Source organism: Protomyctophum parallelum, assembly GCF_964188405.1.
Source record: "Protomyctophum parallelum genome assembly, chromosome: 1".
Lineage (NCBI taxonomy): Eukaryota > Metazoa > Chordata > Actinopteri > Myctophiformes > Myctophidae > Protomyctophum > Protomyctophum parallelum.
The window spans coordinates 61,403,158-61,426,747 of record NC_139697.1 but is presented as its reverse complement, the minus strand read 5'-3'; the positions used below and the strand labels follow the sequence as shown (position 1 = coordinate 61,426,747).

At 41.8% G+C, this 23,590-nt stretch overlaps 1 protein-coding gene across 1 annotated transcript in view; it reads left to right on the top strand.

Moving 5' to 3' along the window:
* The window catches only part of LOC310869531 (RNA-binding protein Musashi homolog 2-like), a 295,317-nt gene that overhangs the window by 66,833 nt on the left and 204,894 nt on the right, over positions 1-23,590 (top strand). The window contains 1 exon segment of the mRNA XM_083780315.1: positions 23,132-23,224. Within this exon segment, the coding sequence (XP_083636441.1) occupies positions 23,132-23,224 (93 nt within the window).

Below are 23,590 nucleotides of genomic sequence, written 5' to 3'. Positions count from 1 at the left end.
ATGTGCTGGTATCCAGCACAGCACAGATCACTCCATGGTCTTGCTACAGTATTTGCACTCATGAATAGACATTTGTGTACAATGTCTACATTATTGCTATAATTCAATTTGTGAAATAATTGATTCATGCCTTCAAGGTTCAAGGTTCTTTATTATTTGTCTCCTGAGGAAGAAGTTTGTCTTAGACAAAGGGCCCGCATAAGCATAGCCCTCATGCCCATGTCGCCACAGAGCAGCGCCAATATGCCTTGCCTCATCTCGGCATACTCGCGGCGTATTCTTCACTCTCATTATTTTCTTCCGTGTGTCTGAGAGCACTGCAAATTCTTTATGTATATTCATTGTTCACCACTATCTTTATCGTTATAGTTGTGGTGTTTAGGCTACCGGAGCAACATCAAGGAACTTACTTGTACAGGAAACAGTGATATACGGGACAACATGGTGATATTGGGAAGTACTCCATGATCAGATTGTGAGCCATGCAGCTTGACCTCCCCAACTCATTATTTATCCCCCGGCTCATTATTTATCCCCCTGTTCAAGTATTGATCCAGAAGCTTCAATGTACAAAAAAAAGGATGTGAAGGTCAGTGCTACCGTTTTATTTCGTTATTAACACAACACAAACTGTATACATAGGCAGAATCACAGCATACTCCATGTGCAGTGGTTACATGACGATTTAATTCATTTTTCGGGAGTAATTAATACATAAATAATAACCTGATTTCCCACGACAGCCTTCACAGATGGTACTTCGGCGTCTTTGTTGCTCAAATTGAGGATGCTTGATCCTGTTAGAGGGCTTTTTAGATGAAAGGACAGTGACACTCAAAAGACACTTGCCAGCACAGCCACAATCTGTTCACACTGCCATCATCAGGCATGGGAAATCACAGCATCAAATGCCGGATGAACAAACCCAAGGGTTTTCCTTTCCACAGCCGGGCCATGAAGTTGCTACTTTTTTTTTTAAAGATATTTTCTGTGGCTTTCGCCTTTATTTTATTTTATAGAGCGATAGGTATACAGTAGGCTGACAGGAGCCAGAGCTACTCTGCCTTTATTTGTTGTTGTTTGATCTTTTACATCAATTCAACCACGGTAGACATAGATAGATTACCAGTCTTTACGAAATGACGATGGACTGGACCTCAATGCATTAAAACATGGGTATACTGTTATCAGTTGTATCTGTATCAGCTAATGTCACATTTTGGACTAATGCTATTTTAGACTCACTCACGCACACACAAGCACGCGTTTTTGTTCTCAAACATAAATAATTGATGCAAAACTGACCATAATTACAGGCACAGAACAGTATCTTCATGCATGCCAGCACGCACGCACGCACGCACGCACGCACACACACAGACATAAGAACCAATATTGCCAATGGATCTCAGAGAACTATACCCGAGTCAAGCATTCAGTTAGGTTGGGTTCCAGGCAGTGTTGGTTCTTCCCCTAGCAGCAGCCTACGTTCTCGGGCACGGCGGTAAATCAGCGTGTTGGTCTGCCCATCAGCCCCGCATTGATTCACACCTTTTACACAGGCATGGTTATTGATGGCTGCCTTGGGGAGATCAGATTTCTGACACGTGTGAGCTAATCCAGGATGTCCAAATGACAGATCATTGTGCTCTTGGGAGTGAGCCAACTGACCCTGCTGCACACATTCACTCAGCCCACGTACTAGTACTACTACTCAACAACATTCACTGACGATCATCATAGACTTAACCGCTTTACTTGTGTCATGTATTTCATTGCATACTGTAGGTTGAAAGATTGTTGAACACATTTGTAGATCGACCAAGTACGACTACATGTGACTGCTTAGCTGTGCAGGTGTAATCAGTGGTAGTCTTTAAATAGAATATCAAATATTTGTTGAAATAAATAAGAAAATAAGTTGCAGTAAACACAAAAACTGAATATTTACTCACCCATAAACATTGGTCCATGACCCAAATATGGGTATTCTGTAGGGAGGAATGAGAGAGAGAGAGACACACTCATTGAAACTGCTGCAAAAACACACGCACGCACGCACTGACACACACACACACACACACACACACACACACACACACACACACACACACCGCCGGGGTGCACCTGGAAGAATTAGATTTTTATTTAAATCCTTAAATTATAGCCCATTAAAAATGCATCAAGATGCATTTATAGGAAAGCTGGGTACGGTGCAGACTGCCCTGTGATGTCTAATTGTCTGATGGTTGCCAACTCTTTGAACAAGTTAGAACGGAGAGCTGCTCCTGTCTGTGTGCTTGGAATGAGGATGAGAGCCAACCCCTCCCCGAATCTTTCTCTCCCTTTATGTCTGACTGACCTGCACTCTGGTACAGTAGCATGTTGGGGCGGCAGTGGGTCAGGGGTAGAGTGGCCAGAAGAGCGGCCGGATGTGAAGCACAAGTTTCCCAGTTCGATCCCGGGCTCCCCCAGAGTTAGTGCCTTGAGCAAGAATCTGAACCCCTAATTGCTCCTGATGTGCAGGTTGGTGCCTTGCATGGTTTCCTCCGCCATCGGTGTATGAATGTGTGTGTGTGTGTGTGTGAATGGGTGAATGTAATGCACAATCTATGTAAAGATATGGATAAAAGCACTATATAAATGCACCATTTACCATGTTAACCACTTCACTGTACATCAAATGGCAAAAATAGCCAATCTGCAAGTTCACAATGTTCTGAGTTTGTAGATCTTCTATTTTTGCCAAATGTTCACCTACTGTATTATGCCATGCCCAGAATAGGGATGCAACTAGCCAAACACAAGAGCATAATGTATTGTTAGGGAAAGTTTTTTTTTTAGGTGGAATTATGCTGTAAGAATCCTGACCCAGGGCTGCTGAAGTTTAGGTTGTTTATGTTTTGCTTCTTTCAGCGGAGCACGCAAGGAGCTTGGGGCACACTACTGTATTGTGTACAGTGGCTGGTGGCATATAGGCATTAACTCACTCTGAGCGTGCACTGCTGTGAAATCTATCTGTGCTTTACAATGTGGACAACAATCTGGCCATCTTGCACCAGACTGTCACAGGACGTTTGGCGGGAGAAGCGCCCTGCTGCTTTGGGCTCACTACTAGAGCAAGGCTCAAGCGCCATCTTTTTCTCACTCTCCACATGTATAGATCGTGCACACACACACACACACACACACACACACACACACACACACACACACACACTTATGCATGCACACAAAGACAGACACACACCGCTCAATGGCAGTGCCCTCCTGCTGCCCCAAAGCATGGAATACCACATTTTGTTTGTTTACGCCTCGTTTTCTTTCCCTGAACTCTATTAACATTTATATTGCAACTGAAGGTGTTGGAAGTTCCCCCTGCAGCGAGGGCAAACTCAGCTTAGATGCGAATGAGCTTCTGCCTAGCCTTCCTTGGCACCAAAACCGCGGTGTTTTATACCTGCTTTTGTCTTGTGATTCCCCAAATGCCTCTCACAATAATCCGTGTGCATTATGTAGTATAATGTAGTGTTGTCTGTCTGTCTTTTTTTTATTGAATTCACGCATGGATCTGTTCAATGTCTCTCCTCTTATATGACTATTTAAGAATGTATAAATTGATTGCTTGATTGCTTGAAAAACATAGTCTCAGCATTTTCCCGGGTACTGTAGTGTAGGTTAGGTTGACCAGTGCTTTATTTGCATATGAATGGTGCTTTAGTTGCATATGAATGATCATGTCAAGCCATCAGCTTGACATCTGTGCTTCAGGTGGTTTCTCTCAAATATTTAGCATGTTCCATCACCCCGTCCCCGTCCCCCCCCCAGAATGCCCACAAATGTGGAATTGAAAACTGCACAAATGACAAAACAGCAGCAAAGTACATCAAGCTTATACATTTGCTTAAGTACATACTGCACACACACACACGCGTGCAAATGCACGCACGCAAGGCCGCATGCAAACTGAAGACGTTTTGACATGGTCTAAATGCCGGACCTGCATCAATGTGGCCGTGGTCCTATTCGCACTTTGAAATATAAATTGTTCTGCATATAATTGTCATCATTGTTTCCATGTTGAAAAATGTTCATACATTTTCAAGCATTTTCCCCAAATAGCAGATCAACAAGCTTACAATGCTTCACAAAGCTCATAAATCAGCTATTTTTGCTATTTAAAAAATGTCTGTAATTTCTTTGTGTAGGCTATTTAAGTTTTTTGTCTATCAGATCTACCATGTGCAATTTGTGATTATGAAGCCTAAAAACCAAAAGGAAATTAAAATTGCATTGACAATGTATCGTCAACTTTAAATTTGTAATGGTTACAGCCCTACCCATATGATAGTGGGCCTGTGGGCAGACATACTGAGCAGCTTGGAAGTGACCGGAGTGCATCAGAGCCATTACTGTGCTGTTCCACAAGTGTGTAAATACAACTCAAAGCACACACCAACACACAAACACTCATCACAGCAAAAAAAAGCCTCCAGCTATAAGGTAATTAGGCATTATGGCACAGCCACTGGCTGCTGTGTAAAGCATGTTAACCTTCGCACAACACTGAGATATTGTACACTGCCACCCAACAGGTACAGTGTGTGTGTGTATATCTGTGGATGTATAGTACGCTGATAAATGCACAGTAAATTCCTGAGTGTTACTAATTCAACTCTAGGGATGTTGACCCGTAAAGTGGACAGAGTTAAATGAATACTCTAGATGTTACTTTGCATCTTTGTTTATTTATGATTGTATACTTATGCGTGCTATATGTGCATCCCGGGGCGTCTGTGGAAACCCCCCTTCCCTTGGAATGGTATGCCCCATATGCCACAGCAGCACCGTGTTGCGTTTACGTCCGTTGTACAGCCCCATGGTTTAACCAATTCTGACCTGAGATCAGATTCATACGAGGTTTCCACTGGACACACACTGGTCTGATGAACCCATGAACCCAAATGTCAGTCGCTCTTCGATTTTTCAAAAATAGCAGACCTACAAGCTCGTATCGCGCCACTCGGTGGCGCGATATGAGCTTGTAGATCTGCTATTTTTAAATAGCTAAAGCATAACATGATGCTGACACCAGAATGGGTTAATACAGTCGCACTAGAATGCTGTTTTGGGTCTCATTATTATACACACAAACAATGGTGCCAGAAGCATGGTGTCACAAGCTCACACAACGCGTCGTGTCCGCCGTGCATTGTGAGCTTGTAGATCTGCTATTTTCGACACGCCGTGCGGTGAATATAACGCAAGCTTATTAAAGGACTGGGCAGCTGTTCTCACATTATTGCTTTCATAGCGCAAACATATCGTCAGTCAGCGATTTTGGGGCAGGCGATGGCCACGATGAGAAACAATTGGCCTATCGCCGGCATCATTTCCCATCCAACCTCTTGCCTAGAACTTGACGTCATTCCAGTGATGCTGATTAAAACTGACTTACCTCATATGTAGCTGTCAGTGCCTCCAAAGTGCATCTAAAACCATAGATATTAAAAAATATAGATGCCTCATTGGCCGTTGCAGTTCATTGGAATGACATGTCTCCAGTGAAGTGCCATAGGGAAGTGCTTAAGGCATGCTGCTCGCTGCCCAAGTGACTCCTCCATGTCTCTCGCTGTCACTCAACTGACTACTGGCCAATCACAGCGCCTCTTTTCCGGGACTTCCATTACACACACGTGGAAGCTTGACAAGCTTCCGCTCATGCTTCGCAAAGAATCTCGGGGGGGAAATTGTGCCTTCAATTTTGACACGCACCCTAGAGCCGGAAGAGGTGTCTACCTTTTACATGTCAATTGATGATGTTAAATGGCCACGTTAAATGGTTGCGTTCAAAGTGGAAAAATTAACAAATAATGCAAAGTAGTCCTTCACAGAAACTTCCGTATTTTTGGACAATAATGGCAGTGTTTGTTTGTTTTTTCCCTAAGGACCTGTGATTTTTTCTCTCCCCCTTTTCACTACATTTTAACTTTGACTTTGGTAATGTCATTGGCACAGTGTGCTCTATAATACCACTAAAACAAGCCTGGAGGAATGTCTTTGGAATCTCATGTATAAATAAATACAAAATGTTACATTTATTGTTGGCTTGCTTGCACCCTCAGAGCATAACAGTGTGGACCCTTCACTGTCTGAAATGTGTTCACAATGCTGAGCAAGCACTATTCTAACTAGTACACTGTTATGATTGCGTGTAAAAAATAAATAAAATAAAATTGACATTTTGCAGTGTGCAAAGCACACTGTATACAAGGATACAATATCTTTCAGGCCAACAACATCACCCTGTACAACAATTTTGATTGTTGTAAATGTGCTTTATAAATAAACTAAAGCTTGATTTTACCCCAAATAAAATGGTAGCACGTATGCATGACTGTTATGTAATATGTGTACCGTTAAAATTCTTTATAGCAATGTGGTTTAAGCATGAATCACATCACACAGCGGTGCAATCAAGACTTTGATTGACATTGATGCAGTTATATCATTTACCTGATATACTGTAGATGTACTCTTATCTGATATATAAATCTTGCTTTCATTTTTGTTACTTGTACAAATAGAATCACCCTGACTGTGGTACTGTGTGTCACACGGGATCCCGTTGTAGCCACGATACTGTATGGAACGTTTCTATAGAAAGAAGTGGTTCAAATTACGTGTTCTCATTATGACTATTTTTGAAGTGCTGGATATACGTACAAGGAAGTCGCAGCCTCTTGAATTGTATAATGTTCAGTGACACAGTATAAATTAAGGCTGTGTCTGTACATGTGTTTGAACTATACACACGTATGCTTATGCTATGCCCCGTTGGTGCATGAGGAGCTGGCACATATCTTGAGACGAGGGAAAATGTTCAAGTTGGCTTCTCAGGCCACTCACACGCGCCACTTAGAATCTGCATTTCTAAAGCATTAAAGTCTCCTGTAATTATAGCACAGCAATCACAAGGCTTGCCAGAATGTGCGAACTCGTACGATAGAGACGGGGGTGGCAGAGACTTCACAAGTTTGAACAGGTGTTATTGAAGTATAAGGTACATTTCGTACATGCTGGATAAATGTACCACTTCACATTAGTGCAATGATTCTATCAATTATAGGCTGAACTTGACACTCTGTAACCTTAAGTATCTGTCCCTGTTTGGTTAATGTGTTTTTTTTTACCGTATCAATCAGAGGCGCAACACTGACCGAACGCTAGGGGGGGACAAAGAGCGGCGCCGCCGAAAAATCCGCCCCCCCCCCCGTCCCCCCCACCACCCTAGGGGAGGGGGGGATGGGCGGGGTCTAACCACAAAAACGTGGGGTTATGGTTAGGGTTTGGGGTCGGACTACAGAGAGGTTGTTTCAGTGACTCAATGTACATACAAAACTGCGTTTTGGCACAGTTATTATTATTATGAATTACCTGGCTGTGATTCCTCCTCCTCCCCATTTGTCTCAAAACTTAAAAGTTTAACCACATTATCAGCAGCGCCTTGAACAGGTCAAAACTCACTGACCATCTGATCTGTAAGTTAACACCTGGGAAGTTTTCAGGAGAGGATGTTTTAACATCAACATATATAGTTAGTGTTAAACCCATGCAACTCGAGAGGAAAGAAAAACCTGCAGCGCCTTACCTGGTGTTGACAGTTGTGCTTAATAGCGGCGTCGATCTCCTCCTTTCCCCAAATCCCCAAAAATAATAATATAATTCCCAAAGTGGGGTCCGGGGACCCCCAGAGGTACAACTACATGATAGTTTGTGGCATGTCATGTGGACGCTCTCAGTTTTTTAAATTAACATTGATTATCAATTGGAGTCCCACTCCCACCGCTCTTCTCTTCAAATGGGGGGGGGGTCCGCAGGCTAATACGTGTCCATTTGGGGGTCCTTGAGATGAAAAGGATAAAGTAAATCCATTCATCTACTGATAGCCAATACACGACTTATCAAAAGTGGTGCGTGACACCAAAAGTGCTGACCTATTGAATCTTGTTCCTGTATTATTAGAATAATTAGTGCAAAGCACATTGGGTCACTGATTGCGGTGTAACAACTCCCAACTTCCGAAAACACGGGTCAAACCATTTTGGTATTTAAACAGGGGTGGATCAAATATATGCTTCAAAATATATCGCGTTTATGAACGCAGGATTTCAAAAGTATTACTCCTAAGATAACTTTGGAGCCAGGGGGGGATACAGGGGGGGACCCCCCCAGCCAGGGGGGACCCCCTAACTCATCTGGGGGGGACCAATGTGACGCTGGCAGGGGATTCGTCCCCCGCGTCCCTGCGGTTATTGCGCCCCTGCAGTATCAATCTGTGTCGGATCGATCAATGTCAGGCGCACTGAAAATAAAATGGCTTGGCCATCGGCATACTTGGCAGCATGGTATATGATTGAACTATAAAAGTGGACATTACTATAAAATGTTGCAGGCTTTTGAATGCTCTTAACTCAGTCTCAGCTTCTTCCAGAATTGGTGCAGTCACAGTGTACTTACCTAAGGCATGCGTAGGCTTAGTGGATTTAAGTTATACTCTGCTAGTACAACTATTTTATTCTTTAAGGGCAGAAGTGTCCTGAAATATGCTACAATGATTTAGCTGCAGGTACATGGGTCTATTGATTTGATCACTGGCTCCTGACTCTGTCCTTGAGCAATTAATTCACTCCAAGCTAGTTGGTGGCTTGCATGGCTTCCTCTGCCATTGGTGTGTGAATGTGTACTGCAAATTGTGTTGTGTTTGAATGGGTGAATGTAAAATATTGTACTTTGTAAAGTGTGTTTTAGTGGTTGGAAGATGTGCTGTATGAAAATGCAGCACATTTACCACCACATAATATATCTCAGAAACTACTCGCTGGATTTCCATGGAATTTGCTGTGCACCTTCATGCTCCACCAAGGATGAACCCTGCTGATTGGTGTGACTCCATGGCCTTAAAGTTCCAAAATCATTCAGTATGAAGCGACATGCAACCAAAACACTTTCCACTATGTTCAGTGCCATTGAAACTCTATTCTATCTATCCGTTTGGGACAGAGGGGGAAAAGCAGCAACAGTCTCCAGCAGTGGATTTCTGTCTGTTCTGGAGGCGCCGGCAAGACAGACTGGCCTCTAGCTGGCAGTATACAGTTACACGTCGAACACAATGCCACACAATGCCAACAAAGTGCTCCGTTCCCATTAAAAACCATTGCAACTCTGTTTTTCCTAATAAGAGAGTATTTAAGTGGTTAACATTATGGTTACCATCCATGGAATTCATTCAGTTAGTAACTCTGGGCCACAGTCTTAACGTCATCAATCCAGCTAGGCAGCTACCCATGCTGTTAGTCACAGGCTGTCAGTTTGGCGTCTTTGTTTTTCACAAGTGAGTGTAGCCACCTGTGGCTCAAGTTAGTTAAGTTAGTAAAATAAAAACAACAGGCAAAGGGAGGTAAAGCAAGCAGGTGCACACCTCACACCTGGTCAGCAGGGAGTGTTGGGCGGGAGGAGGAGGAGGAGGACGAAGAAGGCTCTACGTCCTCCTGGGGTGGGGGGGTCCTCACAGACAGGTGTTAGTAGGATACAACAGCAGGGACAGGACAATTAACACAGGAATGTGTGTGGGGAGGGATTAATTGGCATGACAACTAAATTGGGAGAAAAAGTAAATAAATAATTACAAAACACCCTTCAGCTCCTCAGCGTGTACTGGTACTGTATGTGTATGCAGTGCACTGCTCTGGCCAGTGGTCTGAATATTGTGAATTTGTGAGACTGGGAGCTTGTAATGGTGTTATTCCTGCTCTTTAGAGGGATCGGCTGTCGGCAGGAGCCAGGTGAAACAGTTTGTTTGGCTTGCCACTCAATGGACACGTTTCATTGGCACCTCGCTGGAGGTCAGCTGTAACTGACAGCCAAAGCCACAGGGGTCAGGCCTGCTACCCAGCTCTTACTGCAGAGTGGATTACACTCTAGGTGGGGCAGATGGGCTGAGCTGGTGGCTTTTGAGGGGAAGCTAAGATTATGGCCCTGTGGCCAGGATCTCCAGAGAACTGAGAAATGGACCACAGCGCTGCACAGCTCCAGATTCAGAAACTCCTACTTTGACTAACGGAGACAAGTAGATGTGCATGGCAATACATGTAGCTCTTTAAAGCAAATGGCATGCCATGGTGGATCTACTTTAAAGTAGATGAATATTGTAAAGGAGCTTTCTTCAAGGAAATGAAGAACGGAAATTAGAAAGTAGGTTGTTTATTAAATGTTATTTGTTGTTTTTTGTTACTGCCCAGGGACAGAGATTAGAGAGCACGACTCTAATGGACTATTTTCACTTCAGCTTCACTCGCCACGAGCAAAGTATATGTATTTCTTTTCTGTTTTCAGAGAAGAAAAACTTATTTTCAACTCCCACCTTTCTCCCCAGTTCTGCCACATGCATGTCCTCCTATCCTCAGCCTTCCTCTCCTATCACGGCCAGACAGAATGACCTGAGTGCATCAAGGACAACGTGAAGCATAGCAGCTAGAGAGACACTGAGCAGTTATTTTCAGGCGTCACCTACTCAGGATAAGAGGCTGCTAGCTTTACCATGCATTACCCACAATAGTGTCTCACAGCAAGCATACTGGGCACGGTAGAATGGTAGATGAACTAACTAGACGCAGGCTGGCTTTCCTAATAGTGGGGTTCCGTCTCCATGTTAAATTTAGTTGTCATTTACAACTCATGTAAAAGTTTCACTTTCAGTACTAATTTGAAGGTGAGGGTCTATAGAACCATTTTGGTTTGAGTGGCAATCACCAAAATAAAATAATTGGCCTATAGGGGGCGTAGTCAGGTGCCAACCCCCATCAGCCCTACCAAAATATGTAAACTGTTGTAACTTTTGATTAAATTATCCAATCTGAACATATGATATATGTATGGATTCACAATCAGGAGTAGCATTTGGTACTTAAACCTTATTACACATATAATATTTCTTTCCACCCAGCATTGGTGTAAATACACAAAAATAGCAGGAAAAACGAGCTAAAAACTAGTAGTGGGGTCCCTAGACAGACCGTCATTTACAACTCAACAAAAGTTTAACTTTCACTTCTAATTTGTAGATAATGACCTATAGAGCAATTTTAGTTTGAGTGGCAAGTCTACAAATTAAAAAAATATATATTTTTGCCAAACTTCCAAAATGGCCAAAATCGGAATTATGTTTATTTGAAAGATGTCTTAATTTTCTTATATTGCTGTTTTTTCTTAGTTTTTCTTGCTATATCAAGTTAATCCTGCGTGAGGAATCAACTGGATTTCAAATATTAATGTTTTGAATAATCTGATATAGAAACAAAATAAAGATGGCTGCCAATGTACATTGAATTACTACATTACGCCTAACTTCTATCCTGTTGAACCTAGAATGGTGATGTTGGTGCCTATACCTATGTTATCATGAGTGACTAATTGTATAAAAACAAAATACATATAATAGGACAATATATAATATTTCACAAAAATGAGACAATGCAGTACATATGTGGGTAACTAAAGTTAGATATTGGAATATAATACACCACTCCTGTGTTATATTTGTTTATTGTATTAGTTACTATGTACAGTACTGCCACTATAGGGGGCAGAGTAGCAGGTGTGTCTTAATTGTTCAGACTTGGTAGCTTGTTAGTTATAAGACTGTGTACATACATCTACTGATGCCTAGTCTGGACACATCCTCAGTGATGTTCCTGGAATCTTAGGGCGTTTCGGGTCTTTCAACATCATACGCCCTCCTCCAGGTGACCCAGCCAGGGTTGATCAGACCTAGAGCTTGTGTCCAGACGGCTAGCTAGCTACCATGACTCCAAGGCTCCCCTCTTTTGAGCCACAGCCATCTTGAGGCTCTCTCTGCCGCATCGGTGGTACTGCGGATGACTCTCCTCTTTCTCTCTCCCTCGATGCCTAAGCTACTGAAGGCTCTGGCCAAGGACCGGGCTGCAAAACCTCTGCATCCAACCTCCACAGGGAAACACCTTGCTCTCCAACCAGCCTGCTGGCATTCGCTGACCAGACCTGCATACTTGGAGAGCTTCCTTTCAAAGGCTTCTTCCAGGCGATCAGCACTGCTTGCTTGGTAGACTCAGACACAAGGACAATGTCTGGTCACAGGGTGGTGACTACAATATGGCTGGGGAACTTCAGCTGATGTTCAAGATCCACCAACAACTGCCAGTCTCTTGCAGACATCAGGATGCCTGCAGATGTTGTTCTTCTGACAGGAGTTGGCTTGTCCCCAGCTCTGACAAGATGGTCGGACCTGCTTTGACCACTCCAGTCCTGTGCTGATGGCTTCAGCAATGGTCTTAAGGACTTGGTCATGCCTCCACCTGTACCTGCACCTAACAAGCTACCAAGTCTGAACAATTAAGACACACCTGCTACTCTGCCCCCTATAGTGGCAGTACATAGTATAAGTAATTAAATAAAATAAAAATATATAACACAGGAGTGGTGTATTATATTCCAATATCTAACTTTAGTTCCCCACATATGTACTGCATTGTCTCATTTTTGTGAAATATTATATATTGTCCTATTATATGTATTTTGTTTTTATACAATTAGTCATTCATGATAACATAGGTATAGGCACCAACATCACCATTCTAGGTTCAACAGGATAGAAGTTAGGCGTAATGTAGTAATTCAATGTACATTGGCAGCCATCTTTATTTTGTTTCTATATCAGATTATTCAAAACATTAATATTTGAAATCCAGTTGATTCCTCACACATGTAGGATTAACTTGATATAGCAAGAAAAACAAAGAAAAAACAGCAATAAGAAAATTAAGACATCTTTCAAATAAACATAATTCCGATTTTGGCCATTTTGGAAATTTGGCAAAAATATATATTTCTTTAATTTGTAGACTTGCCACTCAAACTAAAATTGCTCTATATGTCATTATCTACAAATTAGAAGTGAAAATTAAACTTTTGTTGAGTTGTAAATGACGGTCTGTCTAGGGACCCCACTACTAGTTTTTAGCTCGTTTTTCCTGCTGTTTTTGTGGATATACACCAATACTGGGTGGAAAGAAATATTATATGTGTAATAAGGTTTAAGTACCAAATGCTACTCCTGATTGTGAATCCATACATATATCATATGTTCAGATTGGATAATTTAATCGAAAGTTACAACAGTTTACATATTTTGGTAGCGCTGATGGGGGTTGGCACCTGACTACGCCCCCTATAGGCCAATTATTTTATTTTGGTGATTGCCACTCGAACCAAAATGGTTCTATAGACCCTCACCTTCAAATTAGTACTGAAAGTGAAACTTTTACATGAGTTGTAAATGACAACTAAATTTAACATGGAGACGGAACCCCACTATAAGGTGACTTTAAAGGTCTGGTGACATTTTCTTTTGTTTTTTGTTTGTTTTGTTTTCTGACCTAAATTGCACCCAAAAAAACTTAACTTTTAACTGTCAGTCGATTTTCTACATGGACTTATAGGACACACCATACTATTGCTTCAATATTGCACAATAAACTGTTTTTCTTTTCTTTCTTTTTTTACACAAACAAAACATTTATTTTTTTCCAACGATTTGCATAAAAGGTCTGCTAAAGCAAAAATACCTTTCCTAAAGCAAAATTCCAGTTTTCCGTAGTCCTCTAACCAGAAAAGGTTAACACAGATGGTTGTCATTTTACAAAATAATACATGTCTTAATGTCTTAATTGAATAATTAGCCTCACAAAGTGGTCCACAGGCAAACTGAATTGCCTGTGGGACGGTGATGTCATCAGAATCACAATGTGGATCTTTCCATTCAATGCTTTTCATTGTTTGAAATGCATTTTCTTAAATGGATAGATACAGATCTTGATTCTGATGACATCCATCTACAGGCAAATCAGTTTGCCTGTGGGCCACTTTTTGAGGCCAATTATTCCGAAAACCCCAGACCACAGAAAATCTACTGAATGTTCAAAGTTAAATAATAATAATAATAACCCATTCTGACCGGGCACCCATTTTGGTGTCAGCATCATGTTATGCTTTAGCTATTTAAAAATAGCAGATCTACAAGCTCATATCGCGCCACCGAGTGGCGCGATACGAGCTTGTAGGTCTGCTATTTTTGAAAAATCGAAGAGCGACTGACATTTTTAGAATCTGATCTCAGGTCAGAATGGGTTCATCAGACCAGTGTGTGTCCGGTGGAAACCTCGTATGAATCTGATCTCAGGTCAGAATGGGATAATAACAAAAATACAAAGAATTGTCATCAGACGTCTCGGTTACTGTCTGGCATTGGGGCCTGATATAGCAGGCTCAGGGACGGTGTCTATCCCCTGGGCCATAATGGCTGCGGCATACTCCAAATGAAGCCGCACTCTTTTCAGCTTCAGTGGGGCTTGTCGAGTTCTTAGAGGACAAAACTATTTCATACTGGCAACTGCTTAGTTCTGAGTTGTGAAAACGTTAAACCTTGCCCACTCAATAGTCTGCCTAGCAACAGCAAGAGTGCAGGCTCATGTTGTCTACACTTTTGTCACAGAAATGTTGCCGTTTCTTGTGACTGGTTGTGGGGAGGGGAGCTTTGTAAAGACATGTTGAGGTGACTTATCGTCTTCTAACATGGGTTGAGTTGAGTTGAGTCCTGCTTATCCCATTCTGACCTGAGATCAGATTCATACAAGGTTTCCGCCGGACACACACTGGTCTGATGAACCCATTCTGACCTGAGATCAGATTCTAAAAATGTCAGTCGCTCTTCGATTTTTCAAAAATAGCAGACCTACAAGCTCGTATCGCGCCACTCGGTGGCGCGATATGAGCTTGTAGATCTGCTATTTTTCAATAGCTAATGAAATAACATGATGCCAACACCAAAATGGGTGCCCGGTCAGAATGGGTTATACCCCCCATTCTTGAGTGAAAGATGAACTGGGGCAAGAGCAAATTCTGGGGTGGAACAACGGCTCCACATATTTATAGACATTATTGCCAAAACATCTCGACATCAATGATGTTTTTTTAAGTCTGCAATCAATGTTGCCAGTGATGTTTGTTCTCTTTGTCCACATAAATACAATAATTCACTCGACGGTAGATTGCAGACCTCTTGTCAAGACCTAAAAATCTGATGGAATCACTAAGAGAAACATCAAGGATTCTCCTAAATCAATATAATCATCTGGGGAACAAGAAAGTGCACAGCAAATTTTATCATTTTTTTAGGCCTGCCCTACATAATCGCAGATGGGCAAAACATAACATCCTTGGGGGAGGTTATTATTGTTGTTGTTCTTATTTTTCTTATTATTAGTTGTGTGTGTGTGTGTGTGTGTGTGTGTGTGTGTGCACGTGAGGTAGTATACATTGAAACTGTCCTATGCCTACTCCTGCCTATGGACATATGCAACTCAAAATTAGCAAAAAAGACTGCGGGACATAATCGTATGCATCACACCTAAAACTAAAGGTGACTCTACAATACATATGGCATAACCCAAGCATTCGCAGAACCCATACCTCGCTTTGGGTCCCTATCCTCGACTGCTTTGTTGAGCTTAAAAAAAGAAAATACAAAGTCTCTTAAAGAGATATTTTTATATGACTGAATCAAATCAAAAAGGGATTCATTTCAATATTCTGTGCGCTAAGCAGTGGATCGTGTCCAAACTCAACAGCCACATTGGGGATCACTGTCTTATATAACACAGGGGCCAGTGTTCACTGTTCAGTCATGCTGGCAGCGTATTGTTTCAGCAGAAATAAATGGCGCAAACTTCATTGCTCAAGTGTTCTAAATCTGCCTGGAAGCAAGCATCTAAATGAGCATAATATCCAGACTTCAGCACAGACTCATAAGGATGGTCCCAGACGTCCATGCCCATTTCTCTCATTTGCCTCCCGTGGCAGTGTTTGTTTAATGCCTGCTGATCACACACCCACGCCTCATGGTGAATGCATGGGTATGGCGGACGTATGCCTCCCCAGAGCCCTATTATCAGCTCTGTGCTGCTATTAATCTTAATAACTATAAGTAGGTTGATGAGGCGAGGCATATCCATTTAGCTCTTACTGGCCATGTTCCGCCTGACTGTTACTGCCGAAGCGTTGATCCCGTAACCATACGACCTCTTGCGACATACCTCGCCCCACCATCTTGCACAATGCATATAGTGTCACTCCACCACCATCTTTGCACCACTCTCACGAATCCAAACCTTTGGTTGGTGTAAAATGTCTAACGTCCAGGTAGGGTAGTTGGAGCAAAAGGCCACGCTCCAGGAGGATAGAGTAATTAAGTGAATAGCTAACAGCTGTATTGGTGCAATGTAATATAGGCCTAGTGTGAGGTAAGCATTATTGCGAATGCAATGAGCACTAACTATGAGACCCTGCAGATCATGTCTGTGTGTCCGTGTGTGTGTCTGTCTGTCCCGCTGTTACACCACCCGCCCGCCACCAGAGGGCGCAGCTGTATCACACAAAACACACACACGCACGCATGCACTCACACACACACACACACACAACTTAACTTAAAAAAAACTTAACTTAAAGAAAAAACTTAACTTAAAATGAAAAAGAAAAAACTTAACTTAATTTTTTTTATAAACACTTAACTTAAAAAAACTTAACTTAAAAATTAAATCTTAAACTTAAAAAAACACAAAAAAACTTAACTTAAAAAAAAACTTTAAAAACACTTTAAAAAGAAAACCTTAAAGTATGTAATTTATTCTAATTGTTGTTATTGCCATTTACAAGCTGCGTTTGCTTCCCGCGTTTGCGCGTCTTACTTGTAATATAAACTAGAGGGTGGACTGCCCCGCCCCCATTATTCATTTCAATAGAAGTTGCTCAGTGCCGTGGCGTTGGAGGACCCGGAAAAAAACGCTCTACTTCCGCATTCTTCTTCTCTGTGCACATATCTGCATTTTAAATGCGGGAGATGTGCTAACGCGCGCTCCGCGCTAAATGAAATCCCCGCTGCGCAGGGTTTACTATAGTGCTACATGCACGGGCAAAAACCGTCCAGCCGCTGTTCCAGCTTTGGCCAGTAGTGTGGTGGCGGCTTCAACGTTGGCTAATCCGCTCTGGTGGCTTGGCGGTAAGCCTGGAGATTTCTGATCAGAGCTGGCCTTAAGAGCTCCCTGCTAATCAAAGCTAGTTTTCATTAGCCCAGTGCTCAGTGTTTAACAGCACATCACCCTTCCTCCTCTCTTTCTTCATCTATCTCTCTCTATCTCTGTGCCTCTCTCTCTCTCTATCTTCCATCAATTCCCGCCCTGTGGCCACAGCCCTTGTTTTCTCTGTCCTTGTGCAAATGGCCAGTATAATCCTTGGTCTAAGTGCCTTGGCCTGTCACTCCACATTTGCACTAAGCATCTTTCCTTCTCTCATCTCCTTTGGACTAATTGCATTGTAATAAGCAATTACAGCTCTATTTATGCCCACTAGAGCTGAGATTGGACCACTTTTCTAAAAGGGCAATGAGGGAACGGAACCAGGCCAGTGGCCTTCCTCCTCAACTTGTAGCCAGACAAGAGAAATTACTGTTCCTATTCTCTCTCTCGCTCTCTCTCTCTCTCTCTCTCTCTCTCTCTCTCTCTCTCTCTCTCTCTCTCTCTCTCTCTCTCTCATTCTCTCTCTCTCATTCTGAGTGTGTAATACTTCTTTACTCTACTGCACACTGTGTCTAGCATGTGTTCTGTCGTGCGTAAATGTCTAAAACAAAGCCCCGCCCAAAGCCGATTGTGTAGTAGGTTGATGCTTTGTGAGTAAAATGCAAATAAGCAGTGCATGCGCATGTGCATGTTTATTGGAATGGATCCCCATTAGCTGATGCCATGGCGACAGCTAATCTTCCTACAATTATACGGTAATTGCAAATACATTCAACAAAGTTAATGAAAATACATAATTACAATTTATTCTATAAAATTAAATGCAACATAATAAGAATAACATTATGGTCATGTGGTCAGCTGTAGCAAGTGTTCCTTTAAGTTTAAAGCATATTTGAAAGATAATCTATTTTGTGTTATGTTAATGTGAGGTGGTAGCATGTTCCAAAATGATATTGATCGATACATAACTGTTTGTTTAAGGAGGATCGTTTTTGGAGCAGGGAGTGATAAATGACCCGAGGCTGGCAATTCTGGTGTTATGATTACGTCTGTCACTTGATTTTAATAACTGTTTGAAAAAGTAATCTGGTGTTTGATTAGAAATTGTGTTTCTAACAAACATGAGGACACCGCAATGGAGTTTGTTTTTAACAGATAACCAGGACAGGTGTTTATGCATCTATTCAATATTTGTAGAACAATGAAGTGCCAGTCTAGCAGCTCGGTTCTGAACAAGTTGTAGTTTGTTCAGGTCTGCTTGAGTCGCCGCTGACCGTACAACAGGACAATAATAAAGGTGACAAAACACCAATGACTGCATCACTTGACCCATGACTGAGGATGTCAAGTATGTGGAGCACTTCCTGACCATGGCTATACCTCTACCCATCTTAGTTACAATGCCATCAATATGGTCCGACCGTGAGAATTCACTGTCCAGTAGAACTCCAAGCTGTTTAGTTTTCTTAACCTATTGGTATACCTGACATTGATAGGTGCAGCATGTGCATGTGTCTGTCTCCCTACTTTTGATCATGTGGCACTGCATGGTGCATTGACAGAAGCTCTCTGCTTCCTTGTGAACCAGGCCACTGTTGCATCTGAATGCCTGTAATTATACCTTTCTTGCCAGAATGAAAGCAATTGTTGCTCCTACAACAAAGTTCTGGGGGCTTTTGTATGTTTTGTTTCTGTGATAAATGTATTATTTATTTATTCTTTCCTTTGAATGGGGTAAATGGCAAATGGTAAATGGTGCATTTATATAGCGCCTTTATCCAAGGCGCTTTACATAGATTGTGCATTACATTACATTCACCCATTCATACACCGATTGCGGCGGAAGCCATGCAAGGTACCAACCAGCACATCGGGAGCAATTGGGGGTTCAGTGTCTTGCCCAAGGACACTTCGACATGTAGATAGGAGGAGCCGGGATTCGAACCGCCGACCCATGGATCATTGGACGACCTGCTCTACCTCTTGAGCCACAGTCGCCCCTGTGGGGGGGAAGGGTTTATGTGTGTGTGTGTATATGTGTGTGTGATGTGATTGTTTGTAAAGTATGTCTTGTCTTTAAACCTGAAAATGTATAAATAAAATATAAATAAAATTCTGGGGGCTTTTTCTACATACCAAATACCATCCAATTATTTTTGATACCTCTGCTGGCGAACACCCATGGCCAGAGCTCATTGTGTCCTTGCCTGTTTATGTAAGTTCCATATTTGTGGATGCGATATCTGATTCTTAGGAATGTCCTGCAGTGAATTTAATGACATCTGGCACAACCTTGCCAAAGGGTGAAGGTGAAGGATGAACTAATTCGAATTTGAATATCAAAGGTTATGGTCATTAATTTGTGACCTCACAAAGACAAAACACGTGTCATGTCAATGTAGTAAAAAATACACTTCAAAGTCTTCACTACATACAAGTCTGGGGAGACATGGATGTAAATTCAACAGTTTGGCATGGTTGTACAGAGGTGTGGCAGACAGTGCATTTCTTGTTTTTAGGTGCGAGAAATTACATCAATATACTGTACATGTGAGAACGCCATGTTTGTGGTTTTTTGTACGTAAGGTGATGAGTGCAATGAGGTACAAGCGTGTGTGTGTGTGTGTGTGTGTGTGTGTGTGTGTGTTTATGGGATGACATCAAGGGCATGATAAAATACAGAGGTGAATACTAATTCTAAATTGAAGAGCTGAAGAGTATAAAATAGTGTTGTTGCGGTTTGTGGGGGTAAGCTAAACTTGGCAATTTAATAAGTTGTTTATAATATATTATGTTGTGTCCACAATACAGAATAAAGGCTAGGCACTTAGCACTAGGCAGTGTGCAAACCCACCAACTGTGCTCCATTTCAAACTGGTCAACCGGCCGGTTGACCAGTTCTGCATATCTATTCTGGGCAAGTCATGCCGAGCATTTGCTGAATATCTGTATATCTACAAGCTCACAACAGCTTGTAGATTGATGTTTTCCTGCAAAGAGATTTGGTGTAGAGAGATACAAATTTTAATATAAGGAAACAAGGGCAGAGACCCAATATGTTCGACAAAGCACGCCACACAGGAGGTATTTCCTTTTAAGATATTGGGGTTGTTGTGAGTTGAAGCTGAGGGAACAAAGGGGAGAACGGAGTGATGGAGGAAGTCAGCTGTGCTCTAAGAATAGATATTATTCTCCAGCAATGTTTTCCAGTGTACATTTCCAGGGAAAACTGATAGTTGCTTCTGTCACCCTTGTGCTCTTGCATTTGCCATGCTACTGCAAACATAATCACAAGAAAATACTTGAAAGCACAAGAGCGGCAAAATTTCCCCATGTAAGCGTAAACTAGAAGTGAAACCTCAACATCTACATAAATGCGTTATAAATTGTATAATTTCCGCTCTGCACTGCTTCGCCACAGAAAAAAAATAAGAAAATAATCTGCCCTTTTATGCTGCTGGTGCAGCTAATAGTCTTTCAGGCTTGTGTCAGTGGTGTGCGTCCTGTAGACTGATTTGTTGTTGAAAGTGTGATACTGGATCTTCTCTTGGGTTGTGTTTGTTGCTACACTACGGATAGTACTTGTTCACAAATAATGAGTACCGTAATTACGGTAGCTGCTTTGTTAGTTGCAGGCTCTGTTTTGTCTTTTTCCTGAGCGGTATGGAAGCCTTTGCTCAAGTACAGTAGATGCACATTTGTATAGTAGGTGCATTGCTCACATATCTCAATTATCACCCGCAGGAAAGTCACACTTATGTTTACACACACGCACACGTGCACGTGCGCCGCTGTCGCGCACACATGCTGGCACAGTGGCACACGTGCACACACAATTTGTTTTCCAAAGCAAATTCTCAGTGTTAATTTAACTCTGGGAGTGTAGAAATGGAGCCTCGCAGGACCATTATTTGTGTAATCACTTGCAGTGGTGCAGTACAGTGAGGCAGCCTGGGCTATTCATCTCTTTGATAATAACCAGCCTCGTGTAACCTGATAAACTGCAGAGGATGTTGTGTCATTTTATTACTGGGTGATTCAGTGGGTATCTTAAGGTTAGAGAGCTTGTTGCTTCCATGTAGTTTGTTGTGTGTAAAATGACATTCTACATGCATCATCGAGATTTTGCAAACTTAGATGGCACTGAGGTTTCACATCTGTTTTTCTGTTTAATTATCTTTTAATTTAGTTTCGGCAATTTCAGATGAGCTTGGTGATCTTGCATTTACCTAGGGTAGGTACCCGAGTAGAGACGCAATGATGCATCATGCAACAGTTATTTTTCTTTACACAATTGTGATGATTCAAGTCGGTTAATTGAAATTAGTCGCAGTGTTCATTTTTATTCTTTGGGTGCCAAAGATGAGATGTCTTATTTTTTTGCCAAGGCTATGTGAGCCAAAAATGACAGGGGGTGCCTGAGGAAGGCAGAGTTCTCTGACAAGCCTTTTAGAGAGGCAGAATCCACTCAATTACCTGGCAATAGTATAATAGTATATATTATTAGAATAAGTTAGGCTCTGCTACATGGTCAGTCCAGGTGGTGATGTGCGTAACCATTGCCAAGAAGCCGTCGAAATTGAAACAAAACATATTTCTTCACGATATGGAAAAGTGATTTACAACATCTCTGTTCTGTTAGTATTCATCCCTGCCGTATGGCTTCATCTTTTTCTCATACAGCCATGGTCCTTGTCTTCCTGTCTTGTTTTTAACCCATTCTGACCTGAGATCAGATTCTAAAAATGTCAGTCGATCTTCGATTAAAAAAAATAAATAGCAGACCTACAAGCTCGTATCGCGCCACTCGGTGGCGCGATATGAGCTTGTAGATCTGCTATTTTTCAATAGCTAAAGCATAACATGATGCCGACACGAAAATGGGTGCCCGGTCAGAATGGGTTAAAGTCCATTTGTTTACTGAGTTCAAATCACGATCAGTGTTACGATCAGTATTTCCAGGTAATTGAGTCTCTCCTGTATTGAGGAGTGGAAGCAGTTCTTTGTTATTTTCAGTCTAATGAAGGATCTCTTTTCCTCCTGCCAGTTACTGGTAAAGTGCAAAATATCATCAGTGAAATTGAAATGTCACCAGCTTGTCTTGGATAGTAACATTTTGCTGGGAGCAGATTTCTAAGGTGACCGAAAAGTTTGTCCTTGCATTTTTATTGCAGTCTAAAGTCCTTGCCAGCTCCCCTTTCTTTGTCCTTTATTTTCTGGCATCCTGATTTACGTATACAGGTCCTGGCGTAGCAATGCAATTCACTCCGACATTAGTCAATATTGTAGATCAGTAAATATGTCAGGTCCCTTTTCAGGATTAGGTGGTTTTCGTATTGAAATGAAATGATTTTGCTAAATCAACATCACATTACCCCAATTTAGCTATTGAAAAATAGCAGATCTAGAAGTAGGTCTGCTATTTTTTGAAAAATCGTGAAAATATTTATTTCAGAAAATTGGAGGATTTAGAAGATTTTCTTTTTAATTTCGAGGTCAGGCCTAAATGGGTTAAATATGTATTTTGTTGTTTTATGTATAATAAAACCCTAGACCAGTAAACAGATGTAGGACATAGTCATACATTTTATTTTAGTACATGTAGGACATGTAGATGCTGCATCTGTGATAATGCAGTGTGAAACAGGCATTTTGGAAGGATGAGCCTATTATGCTGCAGGTACTGGATGGAACCGTATAGCTTTGACCTGAGATCAGATTCTCAAAATGTCTTCTAGTACATCCTGACAGTTTTCTGAAAAAGCTGTTTCTATGTCGGCCGTTCTTCGACATAGTACGCACACACACGCAGACCAACCCTCTTGCAGTGTTCCCACTCTCCGAGTTTGATGTAGGCGCAAAATGATGGCCATTTCAAAGTCTTTGATCCCTTGGGTTTGAAGGTGCACAATACTTTTGAATGAAAACATAATGCAATGTTTTCCTCTCACTATTTCCAGATGGTCACGAGAACAAAGAAGATTTTTGTGGGAGGACTGTCGGCCAACACAGTAGTGGAAGATGTGAAGCAGTATTTTGAACAGTTTGGGAAGGTAAGAACTTATTTCTGTGCTCTTTCTGTGCGAGCACAATTGGGTGCAATGGGCTCACACACACGCACACACACACACACACACACACACACACACACTCATTTGCTTATTCACTGACTCACTCACCCACACAAACATGTACTGAGTGTATACCTTATGGACACCCAACCCATACACAAATACTGCCGCACACACAGACGGGAGCACGCACGCACGCACGCACACAGGAAATCAGTCATGCACGTTCACACACACATGGGGCTCTATTTTCGCCCATGCTAAACCCCTTATCGCTAAACTCCTTTGCATTTTTTACTATTTTGAAAAACATTTTTTAATAGTTAAAATAGCCAATCTACAAGCTCA